Source organism: Ambystoma mexicanum, chromosome 8 (assembly GCF_040938575.1).
Source record: "Ambystoma mexicanum isolate Mex_15411 chromosome 8, UKY_AmexF1_1, whole genome shotgun sequence".
In the NCBI taxonomy this organism is placed as follows: Eukaryota; Metazoa; Chordata; class Amphibia; order Caudata; family Ambystomatidae; genus Ambystoma; species Ambystoma mexicanum.
The window spans coordinates 1,310,240,959-1,310,261,456 of NC_090929.1; the positions used below are offsets into that span (position 1 = coordinate 1,310,240,959).

The 20,498-nt window shown below is 43.2% G+C and overlaps 1 protein-coding gene across 2 annotated transcripts in view; it reads right to left on the reverse strand.

The window, feature by feature from the left end:
- DPYSL4 (dihydropyrimidinase like 4) overlaps nt 1-20,498 on the reverse strand; it is a 314,640-nt gene that overhangs the window by 224,753 nt on the left and 69,389 nt on the right. For both annotated transcript variants that reach the window (XM_069611421.1, XM_069611422.1), the window contains exon 2: nt 9,787-9,875. In XM_069611421.1, coding sequence (XP_069467522.1) covers nt 9,787-9,875 — 89 coding nt within the window. The remainder of the gene's footprint in view (nt 1-9,786; nt 9,876-20,498) is intronic.

Below are 20,498 nucleotides of genomic sequence, written 5' to 3' on the forward strand. Positions count from 1 at the left end.
AACATGGTTTAGACTATAACGTCCCAATGTTGAGGTGAAAAACTAAAAGGACAAATGTCCTAAAAATTGTGGGGATAGTGTGCCCAGAAATATAAGACATAACATGACAGATCAATATTTATTAATACTTATTAACTGATTTAATATTAATAATTCAGCCCAGTTTCATCTCACAAATGCATATCACATCCAAAATCAGAATGCCATATGATATAGTGTGGGAATGTTAAGAGCCTTTTTAAGTTCCAACCAACAGGAATTAGCGGAGAGCTCTGGGATACTGAAGGTCTGCAGAAGGGAACCTTTGCCTGAAAGGAGGAGGGCTAGATTGGGATAATACCTTGGGAGAAGGAAGGAATGATGTAGCGGAGAATGGCTGAGAATAGCTGGGTGGTGTAAGAAACCCAAGGTGTCTCCCTTGCTAGTTCCTGGGGATCTGTCATCCAGGTGGCCAGGACACAGCCATTGCTATTGGATCCAGTTCCTGGGATGGACCAGTGAGGGAGGATCACCAGGATGGGGCGTCCTCAGGGAGTGGGACATGATGGGTGAGACGTGGTATCCCCCTTCCTTTGACACCTTTTCCCCCTTTTCTCTAGTAGGACATGCCAAACCTCTATCCCTGTTTTCCAACACTAACACCTTCGCACAGCAAAAGGGACAATGGACTAACACCAGTACTGTTTACCTGAAATGTCCCAATACAAGGGTCAGGCAAAGTCAGGAAATTGATCCGAACCACACACACCAGACAGCCCTTTCTCTTCCCCACAGGGAGAAAAGGTGGAGCCAGAGAGCACAGTACGACCACGTCAGACAGCATGACGAGACAGCTAATCGGGCGCAGAAATTTAAACGAAGAAGAAACAAAGCAGGTATCGAGAGTGTGGTGAGGAGAGAGGTGTCCTTGCCCTTTTCAACCCAGATCCGCAGAACCTTCAAGGAAGAAAGCCTAACACTGCAAACAAGAGCATAAGTGTCTTGCAGCAGATGTCAACGGTACACGGGATAAGTTTACGCTGATAAGCAGGAGTGAGGTAAGCTCCCGCAACCGTAGTACTGGCCTTAACTCCAATGAAGAGGCAAGCCAAGCGGTTCATCACAGCCAGTGAGTAGAAGGGAGAGCTGATAAGAACCAGACTGTGTTCATTAAAAATCACAAAGTGGCAAGTTATTAACCAAGTTCGATGAACTGTGAAAGAGCTGTAAAGTATTAAGGGGAGACCAGCTGCAAAGGGAAACCAGTACCACGTGGTGGCTGACTCAAGAGACTCTGGTTGATCCCGACCTGAGAGAGACTACAGTTGCAAGCAGGCCATAGGAGGGCCAATGGAATAGGTCAAAGTGGTCATACTGAGGTTCAAGCAAAATTCCCTGTTGGGTGTCCTGACCCACGTTTAAGCTATCATGCTACAACATTTGGTGCTGTGGGCTTAGAAAATTCAAGATGGCGGAAAACCCACATTGTGCGCCGAAATCCAGGAAAGCTGCGCAGTTTGTGCGCACACCAAAATGGTTGCCTCACTTGCCACCCACCAGTGCGAGAATGATAGGCCGGGTTGCCATGAGGGAAATGGGTTGCCAAAGGAAAAACAGTAGCGCCGGTTAGCTTCAAAGCGCTTTAAAACCACCCTGTGTTTCTCTGAAGGCAGGCTCAAAATGTCTATTTTAAACATTGCAACACATCTAAAAACTCACTGGACACCAGCAGACATTTGGTAGAATGGAGTGTTGTGTGCCTACAAAATCTGGGAAATGAAGAGCCCAAAACAATGCTTATAACAAAACTGCTATGGAGTCAGCAGTTTAAGTTGCACTGGATTTAAAGACACTAAAATCGAAAATGTTTAGATTAAATGAGTGACCTATGTTTGGTGTCACATGCCTTTGTAACTGTTGAAATGTCATAGTTTTGCACTTAGAATCAGCATTCTAGCTGCATGTGTAAAATTGCAAGTTAATTTAAAAAGCAACAAAAAAAACATGACAGTTAGCTGAAAGTCTGGCTTAAGGAACTTGATTTTGCTTGACAGCTACCCCCATCAGGAGTGAAACTTGAGTCACAACTGTGTTCCCAGGCCTATCTGCCTTTTGCTGGCCACACTAAGGATATACCATCTCTCTGATAATTGAATTAAGGGGAGCCCCCTACAGAATACAGGAGCTCTGAACAATGTAACCCCCTTCACCCAGGCAGATGGTTTATGGCAGGAGTCGTAAATGGTCGTAAAAAGTGGCTTCCTCCTGAAGGAAAGGGGAGGAGCACTGCCTGTGAGAGCAAGCTGGCTTGGCAGAACTGGAAAAACCAGAAATTCAACCTTGTGCTGAGGGTAAACCACACCCCTTTGGAGCCAGAACATAACTTTAAAAAGATGGATCATTCATAGAGCGGACATGTGAAAATTTTATAAATGATACCATAATTCTTGTGATTTTTCTGCCCACAGTTTAAGAGGTTTTTAGAACCGGTGGTATGTTCAGGGGGGTTTTAGCGGAAAAGTGGATATTACTCTAAATGTATGCATGTTAAAAATCTGAAACTTCATCAATTAATGTCCCTACTCCCTGCGCACATGTATGTAAAGTGGGGTCAATGTCAGAAATGGCAAAATCAGTTAAAAAGTGAAATATGTGCCATTTCTGAATGCAAGCTCCTAGAAACAGCAGATTTGGGACAGAGTATACCTCATGTGATATGTGACATGGGTATGTAATTTCAAACAACTGTGTAACTGTGAAATATGTGTTTTGATCATATATAGATTTGGGTGCACAGATGACAGGGGAGTTTTTTCAAGAGATCATAAATGGCTGACATCACTCTGACACAACTTAGCTCCCCCAATCAGGGGAGAAATGAAAGCTGGACCAATGACAAGTGAGAGGGGCAGGTTTAGTTATGACCAACACACACACCCACTTGCAGAACATATAAATGGACTACTGAAACTTAGGTAGAGACCTTCATTTCCATCTGCAGCTGGAAGCTCTGCCGGAAAAATCCATACTTACCTCCATCAGCCTTCAAAGAGCCAACACTTAGACTCCAAGATAAACAGAGACTTCAAATCCCTCAATCTCCAGAATCCAGAAGCAGTGCTGTACCCAGAGAGAGAGCAGAGCTGACCCAGACCCATGTTAGCAGTTCCAGAGACCAGACGCTGTGCCCAGAGACCGTCCGAAGTCCAGACCTGTTGACCAGATCGTGACAAAGCCGCCTTCCTGTTTAAAATCTCTTGTGAGTACTCAGCAAAACTCAGCACACATCTCTTAGTTAAAATCATATAATTCAATCCATTTTTAATCCAAGTAGATCTGCAGCTTAGCAATTGTGTTATCCTGCCATCATTTTTAAAACTGAAAAAGTGCTGCATTTAAAATTTGCAAAACCAAAAACGACCTTTACTAAATCGCTCATATCTCCGCGACCGTTTGTCTTAGAGACTTGCAGTAACGATAGTGATAGTCCTTGTAGTTCCTCTGTAATAGCGCTCGGCGCATTCGCGAATTTTACTGCGATTTGCAAATTTCTTCACGTGTAAAAATCAGCTGCTGCTTGCCTTCCATTTGCCAGAAAATCGTATCCCTGAATCATTGCAAGAGTGAGCCTGAGCTAATATTAACTAGATATCACTCACCCTGAACCTCTGAAAGGGAATTAAAAGCATTTCTAGCATATTTCTCATCCATTGCTAGCACATATAAAAGTATTTGGGCCTGTGTTTTCAAAACTCCTATCTGTTTTCTTTAAGCGTGCTTGGGGGGGATTGAACTGAATTACATTGATTGCATTTCTGAGAACTGTGTGCTTTCCTCCCATTTCCTTGCATCCCATAAAGGGGGGGGGGAGTGAATAGCCAGAGAAAAGTGATTACATTGTTTGGTTGAAATCATATTGAGTATTTTCTGTACTGCATTCATTGAATAGTGCATCCACCTGAGCTTACATAAAGCATTCTTTACCACCTTCTTCTTTTGTTCCTATTTACCAGTGTGCTATCTTATCCATTTCATGTCAACTCATTAGTGATTATAAAGAAGTGTGCTAGTGCCAGATTCTCCGTTGTTAATATTTATCATATCAGATTAAGTGTGATATTCAATTATTAATTTACTATAAAGCGTGATATCTATATCTATTGTTTAAATTATCAAATAAACCTTTTAACTTGCAAAACAGAACTACTTCTTGGCTCAGTGGGGTCAGGAGGATTCCAAGAGAGGGGTGTTATATAGGGGTAGTCATCCAGAACGCATGAACTGGACATAAAGATATATCAATAAGGGTTTTCATTCAGTATTATAGACTAGGCGTTGACTTAGCTGTAGTGTTGAATTGAATCCTCTTACATCCCACACAATCAAAAGACTTTGATCTATAAACTGAGTGAAAGAAAGGGAAGAGCGGATCCTAAGAGGGGCAAAGTCTAGTGTCCCAAGAAACAAGAGTGTTGACAGACGTAAAAGCCAGCAGAGGGATGTCCACTATGAACTGTTTGAAAATACATTGAGAAAACAAGGGAAGTGAATCCAACTATAGAAAGGAGAGAAGGGTCAACGCCCAGAAGAGGGGCACCCAGGGGTGAAGCCATCACTTTACTTGAAACTGCGGTAAACAATTGAGAAAGGTCAGCACCCAGAAGTGGGAGGCCAGGGGTGAACCCATCACCCAGAGAACATTGGGAACAAACTTCCATTTGTTGAAGGAACATTTTGTTTTTGTTAGTTGAAGACATCAGGTCCTCGAAGGCAAGAGACTTTCAAGTGAAACGAGACTTGGCCATCCTCGGTCCTGAAAGCTGCCATTAGAACTGTCGTCTCATGCTGGAAAAGCCTGAGACTGTACTGTGCTCCAAGATACCACTTTACCCCATGCTCAAAACATGGGGAAGGAAGACCCAGGCTACTGCATCCTGGCATATTATTTGAGAACACTTCTTTCTTTTCTTGAGAACTATCCCACACCACTTTTTGTATTAGTTGTAAGGTTTGACAATAGGTTTCTTGGTATAGGCCCTTTTTATTTGATGAATAACGCCACTAGGACTTCCTAATGTTTCATGTGATGGTCGACGCTTGCTTCCCATCTTAGATTTAGGTTTATAATAGGCGTTTTCTAACCTTCATACAGAATTAATTGTTCAATAAACACCCTTGAACTGTGATTGCTTGTGTTTGTCTTACTTGTTGCCACCATGAGTTTCTCACAGTGGGAAGAATTACCTGGAGGCTGTGAGGATTCATGCTGGTTATGTGTTTTAAAAGAATAATCTCAAAGGGAGTATAAGAAAACCCCAATGCAGTTAGATATATGACCTTAAGAATCCTTTGGTAATTTGTTTGTTTTGTTTTTCTATTATATAACCTACTCCTAAGCACTTTCCAATCATTAATGAGATGGTACAATTGAAGAGAGGAGCAGAGCAGAGCTGAAAGCGGGCTGTCTCCGGCTGTTCCCCACTGTCCTTCACAGGCAAGATGAAAGTTTTTCACCTCTCAGCTGCATGCCCAGAGAATGCCCAGAGCTCTTATCACTACTCCCTGTTGGTGGACCAAGACCTGGGCTCCTATTGGCATCGGCTTTCCTCTGCTTCTATTGCCCAGCATGTTGCACAGTGCTGTGTTACCTGATGCTTGCTGCTTGTTCGCCCTGTTTGCCCATTTGCAGTTGTCATTTCTAAAAGACCTTCAAGAGTTTGTGCTGCATTAGAATCAGAGCTTGGAGGGACCCAAGCCTTTGAAGTCTGAAGCATTATTCGAAAACCCTGTGGTCTCACTGTATTGAAGTTAATTGACAACAACTGATAACAATAGAGAGGAGCTTGGTGGGGCATTAGACCCATGGAGGTGAGTGACCTCATCATAATTTGAATGACATTTGCTACATCTGCAACCGTAGTGTTACACTAGTGTTAGCGTCATGCTGGTTCTACATGTTCCTCCAGAGATTGCCGAGAAGGAACAAAGAAAGACCGGTGACTCTGTGACCTGTGGGTATATTTCACCTTTGAACTGATTCTCCTTTTCCCTTTTGAGCACTCCCCTGCATATTTGTGTATTTTTACAAGGCAACTGAGGCACGAAAAGTAAGAATAACTGGAGAACTGAAACACTTATGCCTTGAGGTTTTTTGAGGCAGCCAATGTGGGCCATGTAGCCTTTGAGTTGTCCTCATATATGAACTTTCATCTGTGTGAGATTATTCAGCATAAGGCATACTTTGGGAATCTAACAGCTGTGGTAGTTAATGTGGGTTTTAACAGCAGCATATTATTTGGGCTTGTATACTTGGTTTTTAACCGCAGATCTTTTTGCCTTTATTCGCAAATGTTTAGGTTTTCTTATCTGGCTTACCTGATTTATTAATTTGTTGAATTATATGTAATTGCTGTGCATTTTAACTAATTGTATTTGTGGCTCAGCCGATCCACTCAAAGTTCTTGGTTTTTGGCATATCGTGCACCCTATAACTGTGCTTTTGTGTAATTGCTATGTATTCTGACCCTCTTTAAAATGTGAAAGTTGTATTTTATTCACTTGACAATTTTCTATACCAAGTGCCCTGTTTACCTCCTTTATGTAGATTTATGCTGACTTTAATAAGTGGCTATTTTGCACCTGTACTCGCACTTTCCTCTCACAACCATATAGGTAACTGGGTACCTACTTCCCATCTAGCATTCATTTATCTCCGCATTGGCCAATCTACCGCTCCCCCAATCTCTTAAGAGGCACAAAGCAATGAGTAGGTACTACACCTTGGTGGGTGGCTAGACCCGAGGACAATGGGAAAAAGGAATGCTGCCTAATAAGCGGGTTCAACAGAGGGGAAGAAACAAAAAAACTAATAGGGAGGCCCTAGAACAATGAACCCAGTAGGTAAAAGACAGAGAAAGAAAAAAGAAAACCAAACACAGAGAGATTGCAATGACAATCCAGAACAGCAGCATAGTTAAATTCTAGGAGATCTGCACGTTTCAGGACAAAATAAAACCATCCTAGCCACAAAATACAAAAACACACCCTGGGTGGGACACAAAGTCTAAAAAGCAAAAGTGTCTAAAAAATGTAGGAAGCAGAGCAGGGACACTGCTTCAAATGCAGCCGACAAAGGTGTACAATACAAAATGAAAAAAAAAATGTCAGTGCATACCTCTAGCAAAGTCCTCAAAGAATTCGAGTACCTTCTTCTCTACTCTTCTGTCCACCCATACTGCCATGGATCAACAAGACCACCTCTGACAGACAGTTCTAGCTGGCAAGCAGCACAACATTGAAGCCAAGCGGATGGTGAAGTAGCATGACATGGCATCCAGTACAGGACTGGGCAATGTCCCAGTCTAGGCTGCACATATCACTGATGTAGAACCCCAATCCCAGGTGGGAGATGTCAGATGGGGGTCAGGATCCATGAGGTACCAACACAGGCAGGAGTGTGGGTATCCAGGCAGCACAGTGTGGGGGGAGCAGTGTGGTGGCAGCAATCCAGCCTGACTCAGAAGCTGTGAAGTTGTTCGGAGCCAGCCGCATCAGGACTAGAACTTCTTCCCTGTTTGCCTGATCCACCGCCATGATGCTCCATTGCTCCATGGGTGTGGCTCAAACACACCAAACTGATCTAGCAGGCAATTTATAGCATACTGAACAGCTAGAATACTGAGCAGAAGATGCTTCGCTATTCCACTGAAGGCATTAGAACTGGAAGCGGAAATTAATTGGGGGGTAGTTCAAAACAGAGTTTAAATAGCATTTTTCTGTGCAAAAATCACAGTTTAAAATCCATTATAAATTGTGTATGTTCCTGAGCCGAGCGTGCTGCATTCGATTAACTATAGCCAAATGAATTATCCCAACATGTATGTTATAGTAGTTTTAATGTGAAAGGTACTTTGCTTTCTCATCATATTCTAAGCAGAGAGAATTTAAATTGGAACTTATTGGCATTTCTGCACAGAACACAGTGTTTTTTTTTTAACCATAATGAAATAAATACACTATGGGCCTCATTACGAGTTGGGCGCAAAGGGATTACCGGCACCGGTAAGGACACCGGTGCCGGTAAACCCTTTGTGCCCTATTCCGAGGTCCCTTAGCGGGTCCCTCCTTTAACACCTGGTCTGACCAGGCGTTGTGGATGGGACCTGTTGAGGGACTTGCGGTACCGTTATTAGCTACTTCCCCATTCCCATTGAGCCCTATGGGGGCTCAAATGGGAATGGGGAATGGTTTGGTGAATGGGGACTTACCGGTCCCGCCAAGGTCGGACTGGACCGGTAAGTCCCCCTTTCACCAAACCGGAGTCGGAACTGGTATGGGAGGTAGTCATGGCGCAAATAGCGCCATGACTACCACCATACTCAGAATGAGGCCCTATGTGTTTTCACAGCTGTAGTCATAGACTGGGGCTATCTTGGAATGTGCAGTGCCTAATAGCCTGACAGTGAATTTATAACTGAAGACCTGTGAAAGCCATAGTCATTTAAAAAGTGACATATTGGTAAATTCTACTTTATACTAGGGGAAGGTGAAAGGGAGATTGACTGGGTCATCTCCATTCCCTAGAAAATGTGCAATTTTAAATCAACATGCAAATCTCACCAATGATATTAAGTAGAAATAGGAGGATCCTAAATGCGATCGACCCAAATCATCCGAGGCAATTATGGGGATAGTTGTTCTTTCAGAAAATCATAATTTTGGGTTTATATGTGGTGTTAATGAACCGATGTTCTGTGCATTGTAAACATGGAAATCACCCTTCCCTAAACTTGTTTGCAGATGTTAATGTAAACTACAATAACTTGTATTTTACTTACATGTATATGCTAGAAGTCAACAGCACCAAATTTAGTCATGAAAATACAATACCAATGGGAGATTGCATATTAAATATAACAAATGGAGGCATTCATTTTCTGGGAAACCTTTCTCGGTTCACAGTACCTGTCATTGCCATTACAGAAAACAAATCATTTGCTGTCAAACAAGAAATTGAAGGAAACTGCAATAATTTGAAGAGAAGGATTTCAATTATACTAGCTGATAAGCAGAAATGCTCAAATGGAAATCTATACTTAATCATGCTATTTAGAGCTAGAGGTCCAGAAATATATATATATATACAAGTGTTTGATTCACATAATTATGTGTGTGTGCACAAGTAGTGAGATTGTTTCAGACCGGTTCATTTTTCTCTTTATAGACAAGGTGTCTGTGATGATATGTACTTGTAGGTCACTTCCTCAGCATCATAGGGGATCACCTTTGGTTGCAATTCTTCACTTAAATACATTAGTGTTAACTCCAAATACAGTCTGTTTCTTGTCCCAGAATTGAGTGTTGGGATTGTGTATGGAGGGGTCTGGGGGTGTTAAATCAGAGGGTGTGCCTTAGCAAAATAAAATAATTGTTTGTATTAAAAAACATCAGACAAATATAAACACAAGCATATAATACAGCACTCACAAAAATCAAAATAATCAGTTCCAGATAAAATCAGTCCATAACATCTGTGCATAGAAGGGATACAAACATAAGTATCCTGTATAAACAGGAGATACAAGCTTCTAGCTATTTGCTTTTTTTATATACTTTAAACACTTCCTTACAAATATGTTCAATATGTTCAACTGAGATAATGTAACACAGCTGGTTCCGACTTGGTCCATATAACTAATTTTTATTACATCTTAACAACTAGTTTCAGAGAATACATTTAAAATATTGTGCAATCACACATATGAATAAACACTCAATATTCATTGTCCTAACTTAAGTAAAACTTACTTTATTAATCCATCTTCAATGTACAAGTCTGCTAGAAAGGATTGGTCGTCATTGACTATTTTCCCTCCTTTGATCAGCAGCCTGTCACTCTAAAAGAAATAGAACATATTTATGCAAACTGTAGCTTCTTTCATGCTATTCTTGATCTTGAAATGAAAGCCAATATTTTCAGTAGGTAGATCTTCAGTCAATTACTGTATTTAAGCAAGCAAACACGCTCAATATAAAATGCGGGCATCTGAATTGTTACAAATCATCAACCAGCAGTCCAAGGCCTATTATTCTAGAGACAACTCCTGCAGGCTGGGGCTTATAAACAAGGGTGGCTGCCAACCAGGGCATATGTGTTATCCTTGCAATTAAAGTCAAAATAATAGTATCCACATTTTGCAAACATCCTAAAAGGTTAAAACATAGCTTATTCCTGTACTTGGGTTCAAGATCAGGCTGTTCAGGCTGATGTTCTACACCACTACAGGGTAAACTGTACCCTGTAGCCCTGGCGATGCTTTGTTCAACAAAACACGTGTTGGAACATTAATAGAAACTCTGACCAAAAAGCTTTTTATCTATTTGCATTATAACCTGTATGACAATATACAGTTTACTTCAAGTAACAATTTCTTGAAATATACCTTACTCCAATTCACAGTCGCAGAAGCAACGTGCACACACTTTTACTTGGGTCCTATTGGAACCATTCCTCAAAGGAAGACATTTTCCTATCTGCGGTATTGAATGTCAGCTGCACATAGAAGATGGTTCTGACGACGAGTGACATGGGCAAGATTCCCTTGTAAGTTTACAGCTTCCTTCAGTGAGAAACAGTAGCATTCTCAGTCAGATGTGCATTGTTTTGGAATTTAGGCAATTAGATACTGCACTCTACAATCAGATGTGCTGTATGTGTTTATTGTTGTGGTGGTGTGTCTGGGTCTGAGGTGACTAGACAGCATGTTTACATGGTGAGGGGACATTTCCTTTGGTTGGGCAAGGGTCTATTCAACCCTTGATACTCAGGTGGCTCTGGTGAAAAAGGCCTTTGGCCTAAGCAAAAGTATCACTCATATTGGAAGTCATGTTCATGCACAAGAGTTTGGCTTTTCTTGAGGCTGGTCTGGTCAGCGACTCATTAGATACCCCTTTGATTTAAAGCAATATGAAGTTATAGTAGACCTTCTAAAAAATAATATAAGTCGCCTCTCACTGGAGTTAGCGGAGAAAGGCCAAAAAATCTGACACATAAATCAAGCAAAAATGGGAAATAACTTCCAGAGAGCTGAGCCAATTGATTTAGGATTTCAAATTGTATTGGCATCATCACACGTAGTGCCCTTCCTGATGACACGTGTTTCGGCGTAAGATTGCCTTTCTCAAATCAGGGAAAGTCATATTCCATTAGGTGTAGAAACACATTCTTGTTATTGTTAAATCATGGGTTGAAATTGCACACGTTATTAAGGCATTCAACCCATGATTTAACAATAACAAGAATGTGTTGCTACACCTAATGGAATAGGACTTCGCCCTGATTTGAGACAGGTAATCTTACGCTGAAACACGTGTCATCAGGAAAGGCACTACATGTGATGAGACCAACACAATTTGAAATCCTAAATCAATTGACGCAGCTCTCTGGGAGTTCTTTCCCATTTTTGCTTCATATTGGAAGTACATTTATGATCTTTGAATGGCTGACAATCCTGGCTAGAGCTGACGGGGGTTGAAGTCCAAAACATTTGGAGGGACACATAATAAGTAACCATGCTGTAAGAAAATAAACAAAGCTTTCTGTCTGATTGGTAGCAAAGGGAGCCATTAAAAAGTGTCAAACTCACAAATAGCCCTCTTCTCCCATCTCCCCATCTTTCTTGAATCCATACCAATAGTTTGTTGATTCTTCAACTGAGTTCTAAAAATAACTTTGAGATCTAAAAACTGGAAGCAGCTGGTGACCCATAGGATTACATGAAGTGTAACAATTTACAGATTTATGGTACAAGTAAATGCTGGCAAGGTGAGGGCACAAGTGTTTCTTAACACAGATGCCACTATAGACACTTAGGATGCAGACACCATACTCACTACACATACAGAGGGCATCTTGTCTGAACACCAAATATGAAACCGCTCCTGGTACAAACCCCAGGAGAACCTATCTCCTGAAACACACTCCAGTTCCAGAGATCCTAAATTTCTCAAACAACCAGGCTGATAAAATAGCTTGGCCACACATTGTAAATTAAACAAGACATTTTGGGTCTAAATTCTGAACCAATGAAGCAATGTTTGGCAACGATACATGTGCTATGGGGCCTCTACAGCACTGCAAAAATGAGAATCACCATTAATGGCAAATCTCTGTTCGTTGAAGACTCAGATGAAGTCCAGGATTAAATCAGAGACTGTTCTTGCACCCCCATAGAAATGACAACAGGTATTAATGTCCTGGATGGTTCCACACATAGAGCAACATCTAATGAGACTTCAATCCTAGCCGGAAATTAGTATTGTCCTGTGAGTCATTGTTGCTTGATTGTCTTTGATATACTTTATTTGTGTTTTGGCCTAATGTCCATGGAACATGTTTGCAATGCTATCACCTTACAGGGCCAAAGTCATGAAAACTACTTTGGCCTGACTTACGTATGGAATAGCAGTTTGACTAAATGCAGCCGTCTGTTGAAATGCTGGCTGGCACTTGAAATCTGGACTCTCCTGTTACCATATATTGTACATCTATTTACATGTCACTGCAATGACGGGGAGACTATTCAACAACACTCTAAATCTGACGTAAGGGGATAGTAGCTGAAGTCAAATGAAATAGACCACAAGGCTCTTCACCTTGGTCTGTATCTCTATATGCATGAGCTCATTTAATCCTTACTCCTACTCCCCCGTTGTGCCTCCCCTATAGGCTTTTACCCCTTGGTAAAGGGCATATTAATGGGACCTAGTGTCGGGATCGTAACGCTGTATGCCTGGAGCCTGTACGTATGTCATGGGACAGTCATCCCATCCCAAGATGGCCACCATGTACGTTGCGTATGCATATGTCATGCATTGCCGGCAATGTGCAATGCCAAATGCTATCCAAGAAGAATATAGCTGCCGAGTGCTACCGCCCTCGGCGTCTCAATGCTCTGCATTTCCATGGGACAGATGGTGCTTTCCCTCCTAGTAAGTCATCCTCTCTCCCTGCCCCTTTTTATGACAACCTCTGTCCTTCCATCCATTGCGCTTGTTCGTCCTCACTGACCCTGGCCTTTCATTCCTCCTTACCTTCTGCGTTCTTCATCTTCAACTCTCCTCTACTTCCTACTGGATTGCATTACCTAAGAGTGTGTTCTACCCACTGAAGATTTGCCTTCATTTCTGGGAGACCCCCCCTCAGTTTTTCCTCTAGTATCCTTCCATGCAGGGGGGCATTTTGGCTATAGTGACCTATTACCTCTCTAGTCAGAGTGGCGTCCAGGAGGGACATGCCCTTCCTCAGCCAGCCCCAACATCATCAGATTGAAGAGGTAAGGCCTGTTGCTGACACCTAGACCCACTGCTGTAAATGTCCAGTAGCACACAGAAAGAGCCTGAATGTCCTGTTCTGCCACATTGAAATCACAAACACTGTCCATTGCTAGCTTTGGCTTGATGCCCTAATGTATCATTTGTTCAGAGAATAAATGATATATTTGGATCCACACTTCAACCCCCTGATTAGAAGCACAACATGTACCACCCTTTTACCTGCTTCATTGAGGTCACGCTGATACACTTTGCAAAATCATGCTGCCAACTCACTCTAATAAAGTATTTCAGACCTATTTTGCGTATACATTTTTTTAATGTAAAATATTTGGGAAAATACTGGTAAATTGGGTCAACACGGTTCTCAACAGTACATTAGAGGTTCTATTTGATTTCGTGCCACTCAATATGTAATCAAATGTGTTTCACAAAGACAAGAAAAAAACTATTTTCAAATAAGCATAGCTATTGTCAATTCATGGAAGTTGAGTTTGGTACACTCTAAGGAATGTTTGTATTCTTAAAACTTAAACATGGCATGTATGAAATACAATTGAGTTACCTATTGAGCTGCACAAAGATCCCCCAGAACCCTCTTGTTGCCTTAGTTTGCACTCAGGATCAGCAAGAAACCCTTTCCTTGGCTAAATCCTGCAGCCTCAACCAACCAAATGTTATTCACGACTACATTTCTGTGGAAAAGCACAGAACCTTTAGTTGCCCATCTTGAAAAATATGCTCCTTCGCATATTAATCCTTGCATGGCTCGCAACAGATTGGAGTGCCTGTGAAGAAAGAATCTGCAAAAGGAAGGCTGGCCTCAGACAGCACTACGTTTTTCTTTGATGTGCTACATTTCATCTGTTAGTGGGATTCAAGCATCTGAGTTCACCCTTGATGCAGAAAAATATTCTGCAAAGGCCAAGAGAAAAATTGTTACAGTTAAGTAACTTAAACCTTCTCCAGCTTGGGGTCTGGCATGGATTCACATGCTCATGAATAACGAATACACATCAGTACAACATTATACAACCATGGGAGGTGGCAAGGCTCAACAGAAGCAATCAACACTTAACCCTGGAACAAACTCACCTCAAGGGAACCGGTTTTGTAGCACTGCCCGGCTGACAGGTCCAAAGTTCACAAACAATTGAGAAGTCTTCTGAAAACTCTTTGTGCGTGCCACGTAGAACTTCCAGGCACAAAACGTCAGCAAATGCAGGTCCTCTCCACCGGTGACAAAGGGTTTCGGGAAGAAAACAGTCAACACCAAAGGTTTGTTGAGGTGGAATTCCGACAGAACCTTAAGCATGAAAGTTGGGTGCATGCACAGTACCACCCTTGATTCGTGTAAAGTCAGATCCAGCTGCTTGCAGGATAGGGTGTGGATCTCACCCACTCGTCTGGCTGAGGTGATGGCCACAAGGAATGCAGTCTTCCACGGAGAAACTTGAGTGGGGCTTGATGCATAGGTTCAAAGTTGCCCCCATGAGTCTTGTCAGGACCACGTTGAGTTCCCATGCCGGGGTAGGCACCTTTACCAGAGGGAAAGATCGAAAAAGCGCTTTCAGAAACTCCTTGACGGGTCTGTTGGACCACAGCGAGGATCTTCCTGGGGATCTGGTGTAGCGTGAGATTACCGTCATGTGTACATTGATGGGTGCGTGATTCAGTCCAGATTTTGCCAAGGAAAGCAAGTATGGAAGAATCTGTGGGGCCATGACTCTTAGAGGGGTAATATTCTGCCACCGGCACCACAAAGCAAAACACTTTAATTTATGGCCATAGCACTTTAGAGTCGACAACGCCACAGACCTCTGGCGTATAGACATCCGGTGTGAACTCCCCAACCTTCCAGAGATGCGTCCTTTATGACCGTCTCCTGGTATGGCATGGTTTGAAATCCCATACCCTGGGTGATGTGGCAGCATAGCGCCCATCACTCTATCTCCTGCAGGAAATTCTCGTTGAGGGGGATCTTGTCCACAAAATTCCTGGACACTTGTATCCAATGTGCATCCAAAAATTCCTGCAGGGGTTGCATCTGCAACCTACAGAGAAGGACGAGGTATATGCAGGATGGCATCATACCCAGCAAAGACTTGATGGACAGAACGGGGTGTGTCTTCGCCAATGACAGCGGCTCTGCCTTCCCTTGGATGGCCGCTAACCTCTCCTCCGATGGGGATGCCAGGAAAGCCACTGTGTTCAGTCTGGTGCCAAGGAACATCACACTCTGCAATGGCATTAAGCAGGACTTTGGATAGTTCAGAGAACCCAAGCTCCATCAGTAGCCAGACGGTCTCCTTCGTGTGTTTGTAGGCCAGTTCCTCGGAGTGGGCTTGTATCAGCCAATTATCCAGTTACTGGTATACATGCATGCCCTGCAGATGCAGGTGGGCAATCACTGGGGCCAGACATTTTGTGAACACCTTTGCAGCAGAGTGGAAAGGTAGGTCCTTGAACTGGTAGTGTTGGCCTTGCACCACAAACTGTAGGAACGTCCGATGTTTCCTGTGAATGGGGACATGGAAGTGCACATCCTCTAGGTCCAACAACATCAAGAAATCCCTCTCTGCCAGTTGGCAGAGCATGTGTTGCAACGTGACCATCCTGGATTTTTGGGATTTCAAGTACTTGTTTAGAAGGCGCAGGTTTAGGATGGGTCTCCAACCCCCTGTCTTCTTTCTGACCAGAAAGTATCTGGAATAGACTCCGGAGCCCCGGAGCATTAGGGGAATGAGCTATATAGCCCCTCTCCATAACATGGCTCGGACGTCTTCTAGGAGATGAGGGATGTGCTGCTCCTGGCGGGGAACCAGTGGAATACGAGGGCACCTGCATTGGAACTCCAAGGTGTGTGCCCGGGCGAGAGCATTCAACAGCCATTTGTCGGTGGTGATCTTCTTCCACTTGCTGATGAACTTTGTTAGCCAGCCTCCCACCTGGGTGCAGGAGTGGGGACCCGATGTCTTGGCTGGTTCAGGCTCACTTGGGCACCCGCACCCTGCTCTGCAGGTGACGCTGACTTCCACTACCGTAGGCCTGGGAGCGACCCCTGTTGGCTTCCTGCATGGAGGAGGTTGCCTGCATGATGTGGAGTATCCCTTGGATGATCTGCTCAATTTTCTCCAGAGTAGCGAAAAGAGGATGAGCGATGATGCTGCAGAGTGCCAAGGGAACGTGTCGTCTGTCTTTATGGCTTGAAGGGATTCGTCGACCGCCTTCCTGAACAGATTCTCGCTGTCAAAAGGCATGTCCAGCACCTTCGCATGAACATCCTGGCAAAGGTTTGTGACCTTCCACCAAACCTGCAGACATAGGCAAACTCTATTTCCCATCTGTCGGAAGCCTGTGTTGGTGATGTCCACTGCACCGTACTGGCATTCCCCTTCCTGAAAGAGGGCGAGAGCCTCCATTTTCTTGTCATCAGGGAGGAATTTCAGGATAGGGCCCAGCTTGTAACAAAGCTCCTGGTCGTATCAGGACAAGATAACCAGAGCATTAGCTGCCATAATCGTGCATGCTGCTGTGTATATGACTCTTCTTCCCTTCATTGTCTGGGGGGATGATGATGCAGAGGCAGGGTTGGCCGAATGTTTCCTTGCGGTGGCCGACACTACCAAGTCCAGCAATGAATGTGACCTCAAGCACTTGGGTGCGGAGTCCGGCACCCTGTATTTCTTCTCCAACCTGTCTTGTTTGGTTTGAGCTGTGCATGGGTTTTTCATGAGGGCTAGGCCTTCCTCCCAAATGTCATCCAAAAGGGTACCACCATGATTATCTTCCTCTTGTACTCCCGTTGCTGATTTAGGAAGCCCTCCTTCTTGGTTTCCTCAGCCACCAGCTGGAATAACTGGAGGTCCTGGAGATCACTGAGTGGAATGATCCCACCTCGTCTGGTGGAGAGCCTCTATGAGGGGGGTCCAGGTGCAGTGATTCATCATCTGCCAGGGCGAAGTCCTCATCTTTGTTGGTTTCCGTGGCTGTCTCCTTGCCAATGTCTGTGTGTGTATCCAGGTCTGCTGGTGGAGTCGGGTGCCGACATGGTGGAGGAGGCTGATGCGGCAGCATCAGACAATGCTTCCTCTTCTTACACGGAGGCTGCTCAGGGGCCTGCAGTACAACAGCTACCGGTGCTGGGGGGAACCTCTGCTGGATCTCTGTCACTAGGGTGTGGAGAGTTGATAGGATGTCGATGGATATGTCCCTCGGCTGTGGAGGGAATGATGGAGTGCTAGGTCCTGCGCTGTCGTCTTTCTCGTGGACTGTATGGACAGTCACTTAGTCATCGTTGTCCTTGAATGAGATGTCCATTGGCTGAACTAAGTCTTGGAGGGCTGCTTTGGTGCCTCTTTGCCCCCTCCCTTTTCCCTCCTGAGGGCCGTGTACCGGGACCTGAACCAGTGCTTTCCTCCCCCCCAGGGGTGCTCACAGCCTTTGCCGCTGCCTCGCCGGCTGTGTCGCACCTGAGAGGCAGGGATATTCTCTGCGCTGTAGGGACACCCTCGTCGGGTCAGTACCACCCGCCGTAGGGGTCGCTCCAGAGAATGTCAACAAAGTGGTCGATGGAGTCTTCGGCTGCACCTGATGGCCCTGCTTTGAGCCCTTCTTCTGTTCTCTGATTTGGCCTGTAACTTGGCCGGGGTGGAGGACTTCCTCTTTGAGGAAGAACCCGGTGGCAGTAATGAGGCATACAGTGATGGTGATCGTGGTCTATCTGAACTGAGACCTAAATCAGCAGTGAATCTGGTGGAATCATTCTAGTGGTTCTTGGCCTTCTCTAGGACCCCCAGGGATGAGGCATCCTCAAAGGACTTTGACCTCCTACCGCAGGGAGATCGCTCCTCGGACCGACAGGTTCTGGGTGAGGCACAACCCTGCTTGGAGAACGGGTCAGAAGCCTTGCTCGATTTAAGAAATGCCGCGAGCCGGCTATACCTGTCTTTCTTCATTTTCTTTGAGAAGCCCAGTCACATCTCGTACCCATCCTTGTTGTGGTCCAGGTGCCAGCAGTACAGACACTATTGATGTTTGTCCTCCACAAAGACGTTCCTTCCCGTATTGGGTGCAGGTCCTGAAAAGTGTCCTTCCCTTCTTTTTCTCCTCCGTCATGGTCAGAGGATGCGAAGTAGGCCGAAGATGGCCTTCCAGAAACTTCGACCAACAAACGCTCGAGGGGCACGCAACGTCCCCGACAATGGATCCTTGTTGCCTGTTGACGAAGATATGAGCACATGGGCTCCATTGAAACAAAAAAAAAACTGAAGCGTGCAGTAAAAATCTAAAGAGTGCTGCCAGAGGCAGGGCTTAGGGAGAGGACTGTCATTGGATGGGGGCAGTATGACACAGGGGACAGTGATTGGTTTAGAGGAGAAATACAGTTTTAAAGTGAAAGTGAAACAGTTTTTTCTTTTACTGAGGAATCCCAGCCTGACGATGGGGAATATTCATGAGCATGTGAATCCATGCCAGACCAAATGCCAGAGAAAGTATATTTTTTTAATTATTAAAGAAATATGATGTTTGATTTACTCACTGTGATACATTTCTAATAGTAATATTTATTTATATTTCTTTAACAGATCATAGGGACAATCCAACAATGCATTCTTGTATCATTTTGGGTTGCACTAATAACAGCCATGCTAAATGTCAAGAGTACAGTCCTGCATGAATTTCCAAAATATTTAAATTTAATAAGAAAATGGCTCTTGAGCTGCAGATTTCCAGTGTCTGAAATAGAAGGCACAGCCAAGGATGTCTTGGATGAGGAGAGGGGCAATTGATTCTGTGTCTGCATCATGTACTTCTCAGAAGATATGTACGAACAATCACAGTCAGTAAAAAGCAAAGCCCCAGACTCGCAACTTACTTCCCAATGCAATTCCAACTGAATTTCAGCACATGCTGACCCAGGTGAGTAGTGAACGCTGAATTTTTAAAGGTATTTTACCATTTTCTAAATTTGCCTGTATGATATGTCTTATAAATGACCATTCAATATATGGAAACAGTCTCTGAAAAGCTAACATAAGGAACAGTTTTCAGTTTTTGGGGAATATTTCCATTGATATTTTACTAGACAAGTTTCCTTCGCGACACGATGTATGGTTGTTTGTACATTTTGAACTTTAAATTACTTTGTGTATCCCTACTTTAGAGATACTCTAATAGTTCAGTGCAATGGGAGCCTTTCCAAACACACACTGAAATTGTTTCTTCTAAAAATAGGTCATTTTTTAAAAATTACCATGTCTGTTTTTACATAGACTGCACTGATGGAATTTCAGGCCATTAGCATGTAGGAAACCACAGACACGTCCAACATCCTAATGGTGAGGCCAAGTAACTTGCACACAAACCTTTTTATCTTTTTTTATGTGGTCTAAATTATAATACTAATGTCCATTTTCTATTGAACAATGGTATGAATATATACATCGATTAAAGGACCGTGATGCTACATCGACCACTATTCTGGAGTCAACAGCAACCTCACTCACCTTTGAAGTCTTTTTTTTAGAATATTCCTTCAGAAGCAACTATACAAAATATGTATTTGTTCAAGTTCAACTTAAAACATATTGATAATGGTTATGTATAATATTAGCTTCTGATACAAACTGGCTTGTATGCTTCTTTGCCTATAACAACTATCTTTTACATGTATTTACGTGTATATATATCTTTATTATTACAATTACTGATATAGCGGCCAAGCCTGGAACTTCAACAATGTACTATTATTCTACTGCAACCGGTCTGGAGGATGAGGTATGAGAAGTGATAATTTAGTAATTTATGCTAATAATTATTGATTAACGTTATCTTTTTTACATTTAAGATAACTTATTGTTTTGATAATTTGCAATACTGTCAGCAAATTGCAAAGCATTAGATCAACAAGATTGATGTATTTATTGTAGAAAAACACACAAAAATGAAAGTAAACCTTCCAAAAAATGTACTTTGTCACTGAATAACATAGACCCTTTCACTATATTAATGGTGTATGTTTTTGTTTATAAATGTAAAATGTAATCAGCGAAACACATTAAAAAGGCCACAATTTAATCAATATGTTTTGCAGGATGATCTCTCACCAACTACCTGCGACATATCTGAAGGTTATCATGTACAGTTTTCAAATATGTCTTTTTAAAATGTTACATGTACACTGT